We start from the raw sequence: 8,365 nt of genomic DNA, 5'->3' as shown, positions 1-8,365 counted from the left end.
ACAGGTTTAACCTATTCTGCCTTGGTGGCTTTATATAACTTTATAGTTGACAGCATTCCAGAAAACCATAAAAGTTATCTGACTAAATTTGAAAAACTGATGTTAACTTTAAAGAAACTAAGACTTAATTTAAGCTTTCAAGACTTGGCTTACCGCTTTCAGATCTCTGTTAGTTGTGCTTCCAAAGTCTTCAGTGACTTGATTCACATCATGTATACTCGTATGAAATGCTTAATTTTGTGGCCGGAAAGAGAGGAATTACAAATGTCTATGCCCATGGATTTCAGGAAACATTTTGGTGTCAAAGTTTCCATCATAATTGACTGTTTTGAAGTTTTTATTGAAAGACCCTCCAATCTATTGGCCCGTGCTGAAACGTGGAGCAATTATAAACATCATAACACAGTAAAATTTTTAATTGGGATTACACCACAAGGGTCCGTGTCAAGGCGTGGGGAGGACGCGTCACTGATAAACATATCACTGAAATTTGTGGGCTTTTGCTGAAATTACTTCCTGGTGACATTGTTTTGACTGACAGGGGTTTTGATATAACAGAAAGTGTTGGCTTAATGTGTGCAGAGGTCAAAGTCCCTGCATTTACTAGAGGGAAAAAACAGCTATCTCCGGTTGAAATAGAAGCAACAAGAAAAATTGCGCATAACAGAATTCATGTGGAACGTGTGATTGGACTTGTTAGAAACAAATATACTATTCTACAAAGCACAATCACCATGGATTATTTACATTGCACAAGTGATGTTGTGCCTACAATTGACAAAATAACAACTGTTTGTTGCGCTTTATCTAATATGTGTGAATCTGTTGTGCCATTTGATTAAAAGAAAAATAATAAAGAAAACTTTAATTGATATTATTTTTTATTTATTTTTCTTGATTTATCTTTTTTGCACTCTGGACAAAACCAATTGCCTTTTGGTACTCACTTTAAATTAACACATTTGAAGTGAAGCCAAATATAAGTGCAATTCTCATTGCCACAACCTATAAAATTGTCTTCGTCCTCATCATAAACAGTCCTACAAATGCATATGAGTTGACGACTGTCATCAGAAGGTTGTTTGTCAATACTTTCTGAACTGCTTGTCGTAGTGCTTGATTCTGGCTTTTGTTTGAGTGGAGTTGAGTGAACCTTCCCAACAAGCTCTGGTAGAATAACACATTTAAAAAATGCTTCGGATTTCTCCACTAAATATTTCGAAAAGTCAGAATCAATCACAATTCTCTCCTTAAACAAATCATTGCAAGTCCAAACAACAAAATCACAGCACTCTTTATCACACACCAACAGTTGACATTGGACTTGGTAATAATATGCATGTGACTTCATCAATGATAATTTCCCATCTTTAGTTTCTAAACATGTGATGTTGTCACCTATTTTTGTTGAATCACGTTTACAATATGGACATTTGATTTCAACTAAAATAGGTCCACAACAATCACAACAGCCAATTGCGTCAGGGGTAGCCCCCATAAAGGGATATTCAGGATTAATCACAAATCCACTCTCTTCTAATACAAAGTTGTCATGGTGTTGCATCATGAATTTTACATAATGTTGTTTGGCTGTGCTGTCATGATCACAACCCCATTTAGTAGGTTTACTTGAGAACACCTTTGATGAGGGATAGCATATATCCTTTATTAAGCTTTTGGATGGATTTTCGATTTTTGTGTGATACACTGATCGTATTTTTGATGCTGTAATGCGGCCAGCCCTGAAACTAAACCATTTCTTGTTTTTGCTTTGTGAGCGGGTATCCATCTCACAGTTGTCACTCTCTTCTTTAGTAACACGAATATTGTCATATACATCTTCACAAAAAGATTTGATGTCATCATGCATTATGTTAAACACAGCATTATCATGAAGTTCAGTCAAAACTTGTGGGTACTTTTTGTCTAGTGTTTTGGGTCTAAAATGACATGCATATCCGGGCACTAAAGACAAAATTGCAGACTTTTCTCCAGAATTATGTAATGACTCATATAGTTCGGACAGTTCATCTGCAGATGGTTCTGAAACATTGGGTAGTTTCTTTACTTTAATTTGAGCTGGTGTCAAACCTGGACCGTTGTCAAAATTCTTCTTCTTTGTTTTAGCCGATGTAAAGTCAATATCTTGAATAGTTTTATATTGAATCTGAAATATCAACAAAGATAGGTTTTATTTAAATAGGGTTAAATCTTTGTATTTATAAAAGTTTGTTGGTCTGGTTGAGTAACATAAATACATAGAAAGAAACTCTGACCCACATGAATCCAAATTAAAATATATAGGCCTACATACCTTTTGAACTGAAGCAGGCAACCAATAAGCTTTCTTTTCAGTCACTGTCTGAGAATTACACATCTTCACTGCAGCTTCTATGTAAAATAGCAGGGCCCCCACATGTGAACAAACTTCACCTACACCAGCCATACATGTACAGTGTCCTGATATGACATTACCATCATTTTGACATATAATCCATGGCTGGAGACATGCATCATTCATCCTTTGAGAATGTTTTACTTTGGCTGTTAAAACAAACTTTCCATTTAAAATAACTCGACTGACAGTCTGCACCCAACCACTAATGAAATAGTTGTATGACTCCAGGGACTTGTAGGCCTTTAATTCCTGTAATGTATAAGCACTCTGTGTATACACTAAATAATTGACAATGTCTGGATAAGTTATATCAGGCCAGTTATCACACGATGAACTGCTGTCAGGAAATTGCATTTCATAAGGGTCCACACTGCCTATCACTTTAATTTTATCATCATACCGCTCCCTACATACTGCAGACAAAGTCTCTCTGTATTTCAACTTGGAAGATTCGCCAGATTTTGCCATAATAAATAATCAAGTAAAAACATCTGATAGTGATCAATTGCATTAAATTATCCTTTTTATATGCCACTAAGCAATTAGTTTCATAAATCTATAGGTCTAATTAAACTTCAATATACAATATTGCTAGAACAACAATTTTAATGTTATTTTTTTAGGTGAGGCTTTGTTATAAAATTTGACCGTCACGTAAATCATGAGGTGCTAAAATGTGATTATAGGAAATAAAGATTAAAAGAGTAGATTATCACGATGTGTTAAAATTCGATTATACAGAAAGGGAGTGTTGTTCTAACAATATGGTTTTTAACGTTAATTATATCTTATTAATGTTTACAAATAAAATAAATACCTTAGTCGGCTTATTTATGTCTTCATTAACGTATTTTTCTCTCGGAACCATATATCTTTATATAAACGTCCAAAATATCGGCAAAATAATACAAGATAGCGTACATAGTTACCTCGAGTTGCCATACAAGATGGCGTCCACGCAATGAATTATGGGTAATTCCTTTCTACGCGGAACCATCTATTGGAAATTCCTTTCAATAATTTAACAAATCCAAAAAGAAGAACAACCAAACAAAAAATAATCTGTTAATATTATTAGAAAAGACTTTCAATTTTCCACAAAGATTTTTTTTTTTTTTTTGGGGGGGGAAATATGTTATAGCTAAATAACATAGTCCTATGATTTAGCATTAGTCCACCTACGCCATGATAATCTCAGCATAGTAGCACAAGCATTTCTCCTTTTCAATGTCATCGCGTATTTCTTGGACTTATATTTCTTTGAATAATTTGAATAACAACTTGATAACGTTTCCCCGTCTTCGCCATGCCCAGTCTTAAATTCCACCCATTGACTATGTTTCTTTTAAAACCCCATAAAATTCCACAAACTATCATTATTGGAGCAAATATGCGTGTAGCAGCGAATAGCTTGGCTAATACCAATTGCCAATTCGATGAAAAGTAAAGCACACAATTCATACGTTACGATTTAATTAAAACATTTAATTATGAATGCATATAAACATCAATATTTGACAAAAAAATAATGGTATTGCTTATACAATACAATTACAACATAATATAATGATTTGGACAGTTTTTTCGTTTCAGATACTAACCGAAATTTCTTATAAGAAAAAAAATGAAATGAATATAATATATACATATTATGTTAATAGAATATCAAGCTTTATTTAAATGAGATGCTCGAAAAGTGAACCACACATTTATCCATTGCAATAAGATCAAAATTGAATATACCACAGTATTCACCCACATTACAAAATTGTCCTTTTTGTTATACTTATTGAAATAAACTGTAACAATTCCAACCAACTTTATCAGCTAATCCATTCGAGCACGAGAAACAGCTCGCCTCACAACATCAAAGAGCAGAGCTAACTGTGTGTGCCTCTCAACATCAAAGAACAGTTCCGTGTGAAAAGTGTGTACGAACCGACACAGAACCTTTGGTTTCTCAGTACTGTGGAGTAAATTAATAAAGCTATTTCATTCAATGGAAAACAAGCGGCTATATGAACAAGCGTCTCAATATTAGGTCATATATCAGTATTATTCTTTCAAAGATGAGCTTGTTACACAGAGTTCGATCGAATCTGAATAACGTTCGGCAATGGGCAATATCACCGTGGGTGGAAGCGTGCGCATGTCTCTATTTTCATCAGTGTTATTTGATATGTGAGTTATCATATGTTATATATAGTGAGGAAATTACTTTTTCTCGGTAGTCCTATCTATGACCCAGGCAAGAAACTATACATTTATATATTAATACGCCAACGCGTAGTAAATATAGCAGTGACGAAAACTTATAGATTTTCATTAATTGTGCAATTTTACATTTATAAACTTGCTTTCGAAACAAGATTCGTTAATCTGATAACAATGGCGATGAGAATATATATCAGATAATCAAATTGGGGTTGGTTATGATATCGGGAAATGACGGTACTGCGTGTGATCAATTTTAAGATACGAGCATTTATATAGTGGTATGCACGATAATTTGTAAACAAATTAAACCCACAAAAAAGATCAAATATATAAATAACTGCAGTCCGACTATGGTACGAAGTACAAAACACGTAGTATTCATCAAGAAATGAAATACGTATAAGAAAGGATATATGTACCTATCCCACGTATAAATCCATGTATAAAGACCTACACTTAACAAAGACCGATCTGCGTAAAACACACGGTCGAACAAAAAATCGCACCTACGCGTCAGATAAAGCCTGCTGGTCCTTGATAAATCACCTTTACTACAGTTATAACACGCTTTCGAGAAAACTCACCAAACAAAGAATACACACCGTGTCAGTCGTTTTTAACCCGTTCGTTAATTAACACACCAGTAAAGAAAACGCACCGTCGCCGAGATTTTCACACCTAGCGATAATTATATCACCTTTCAGTCAATTTCTCACCCCTGTTAATTAACACACCGTACCTACAGATTTTAGCCTCTTCGTATTAGATTTGTTCCGATAATTAGAATTTTACCGATATTGGTAGAAATTTACTAAAAACCGAGAAAACTATACTGTAAACGTACAAATCTCACCTTTACTACTTCTCAGTGATAATAAACATGTGACATCATCTGCGAAAGTGATAATTTTTATTGTTGAATTACCAAATGTGATACCTGAAATATTACTATCATTTCTAATATATGTACACAAAGTTTCGAGGATTAAATTGAACAAATTTGTTGACATTGGGTTGCCCTGTCTAACACCACACTCTATTGGGAAATAGTTTGTTGTGTAGCCTTGTTTTATAACTGCACATTTAAGGTTTTTGTACAAGTTACAGGAGAGTTACAATACATACCTTGACAACCTCTTGAGCTAGATCTAGATAGATCGCACCTTTCACTTCACTTTTCTTATTATCTTTAAAAAACTCTAACATATATGTATTGTCTGGCTGTTTTTTCAGTATAAAGTAACGTCTTTTAAATTGCTGTAAATCAATAATTATACCATGTCAGGTGAAGCTAAGAACAAGGCAACAATGAGGTTAATGTACCATGCAGAAATCCCAAAATAAGTAGATGACACATATTAATCAATTGCAAATTTTTCTTTTTCAAGAGTATCGTGCAATCAAATTGATTATTAAGTATACAAGTTTCCTCACTCTCCATCAGTTAGAATCAAAGTTATCATGTCTCAAAGCATCGACCAATCAAATTGCTTAGCTCTGCCTGGCTTAAGCGGGAAATGTTAATCTTTGAATTCAGTCAAGACATTCACCTAATGAACATCTACGTCAAGTTTAAACATTCTACCTTAATTAAAAGCGGAGTTGTTATGTCTTCACCAATCAAATTGCTTATAGCTACCAAGCCTAAGCATAAAATTCTTATCGTCGAACTTAGTCAAGATAAGATATAATGAATCTATACTTGGAGTTTCATTGCTCTCACCCAATTAGAACCAAAGTTATCGTGTTCCAAAGTCTCAACCAATCAAATTGCTTATTTCTGCTTAGCCTTAGTGGAAAAGTGCATGATTGAACTCGGTCAAGGCATTCACCTAATAGACACCTACAACAAATTTGAACATTCTACCTCATTTAGAAGGAGAGTTATTGTGTCCCAAAAAGTGTGACGGGCAGACAGACAGACAGAGACGAATGGACCCATTTTAATTTATATAATATTAGGTACCGGCAAATACCAGCCAAGCCTACTGGAAAACAATGACGACGTCGCTAATTACAGAAAGTCAGTCAACTTTCCAACATTAGTACAGCTATCACACTTATAGTTTTTAAAAGATAATTTATATTCATAGAATGTTTGTTTTATCTTCTTTCTAATGATACCTAACATGACTGCATTTATGTTTGAAAGATATAAGAAAATAAATGTTGAAATTGCAATAATTCCCGGCATTACGTAATTTACTTAATTGTAACGTCATTAAAATTTAGTCCAAAACACAGAGCTTGTCAATATTTTGATTCGCGCTACGGCGCCAATGGCCTTGACACATCGTGGCCTGAATATTTATTTAGCCCTTGAACCAAGCTTTCGATTCGTATCATATTTGCATAAAAAAAATTTTTCCAAGTTTCTAATTTGCCGTGAAAGTCAACAAAAATTTTCAAAGCTAAAATACAATACGATCCCTTGAAAATAACATCTGCATATTTGATACGAAAATAAAGCTAAACAAATTAACTTTAAGATGCAATTTGTGTCGAAATCCTGTACCAAACGGCGGCTCCGCGCAACCTATTTAACATCACGTAATGCGCAGTCGTCGTTGAGCTTCCTTCCGTAGCAGACGAATGACGACATCCCAGATCGGAATTAGGTCACTTCGCTTTTCAGCCAAAAAGATCCTTATTATGGGCAAATAATGCCCTGTAAAAGTCGTTTCGTGTAAAATTAATCCCCTAGGATGTTTTTTTATTAACATGGCAATAAAATAATAATATTATTAACGTTGAAATCTTGATTTAGCGGAGGGTTGCACCATGGCAAAAATGCCAAAACCCTCGCGTACGTTAAAAATCGGCTGTCAAATCGCCGTCAATTAACTGTTGATTCAGTTTTTTTGGACAGAATGGTGCCGAATGAATGGTATGTCGTGTTAGTAGACATATTTCTCAATCCAAATTAATAGCTTCACTGATGTTTGTCCCTTTGAATTATGTGGTACGGTCCGGTGAAAAAAGTTAGTATTACTGGTTCACGTGACTGAATTCTGCCCTGTGATTGGATGAGACCAACCAAAACATAAACAAACTACATTTGCTCTGATTTTATACAGTTTCTTTCTTTATTATATTATGATGTTTTACAGAGTTTCTATATTAAACTGCATATTAATTATATTATGCATAAAACCTAAGCATAATATAATTAATATGCAGTTTCTTTATAATATAATGCTCAGGTTTAATAAAGTTTACACTGTTTGCATTAGCCTATCTCAGGAGACTCAGGTTTATATACAGCCAGTGATATTGATTAATATGATACTTTTAAAGACAGCACTGCCACCGAAACTTCTTCAATATTGATCGTTGGATGGATTTTAAAAAAAAAAAAAAAAATGCATTATCTTACTCTAAAGCAATCTCATGTAGCTCAGTTTTGGAGATTTTATTGGATTAGGGGGATCAACAACTCTGCGAAAAAGTTATAATTTGGTGGCCATCTGAAATTACCTTTTCCTCCACACTTTGTCATGTTCAAACTTCGGAAATCATTACCTTCTTCCCCATGCCCTTTACCCAGAACCATAACAGATAGCTCAATTCTGGTTATTACAGTGGATACAGGAGCCCAATATTGGTCTACATGCCAATTTTTAATGCAATCTGCCAATAAAATACATTTTGGTGGCTATCTGAAAATATGTCTTTTTCAGCAAATTTTGCGTTTTTTGTCATTAATACCTCCTTGCCCCTGTCCTCTCCCCCCAAACCATAATAGATAGC

The 8,365-nt window shown here is 34.3% G+C and overlaps 1 protein-coding gene across 1 annotated transcript; it reads right to left on the bottom strand.

Moving 5' to 3' along the window:
• Window positions 1-357: 357 nt before the first annotated feature.
• Window positions 358-8,114, bottom strand: LOC130010736 (uncharacterized). Its single transcript, XM_056098727.1, has 5 exons — window positions 8,093-8,114; window positions 6,968-7,026; window positions 3,000-3,067; window positions 1,257-1,823; window positions 358-370 (listed from the first exon to the last, which is right to left on the bottom strand). The coding sequence occupies exons 1-5, from the start codon at window positions 8,112-8,114 to the stop codon at window positions 358-360; spliced, it is 729 nt and encodes a 242-aa protein (XP_055954702.1).
• Between the last annotated feature and the right edge of the window lie 251 nt (window positions 8,115-8,365).

Source organism: Patella vulgata, chromosome 1 (genome assembly GCF_932274485.2).
Source record: "Patella vulgata chromosome 1, xgPatVulg1.2, whole genome shotgun sequence".
Lineage (NCBI taxonomy): Eukaryota > Metazoa > Mollusca > Gastropoda > Patellidae > Patella > Patella vulgata.
The sequence above is the reverse complement of the archived record's forward strand: the minus strand, read 5'-3'. Positions and strand labels throughout refer to the sequence as shown.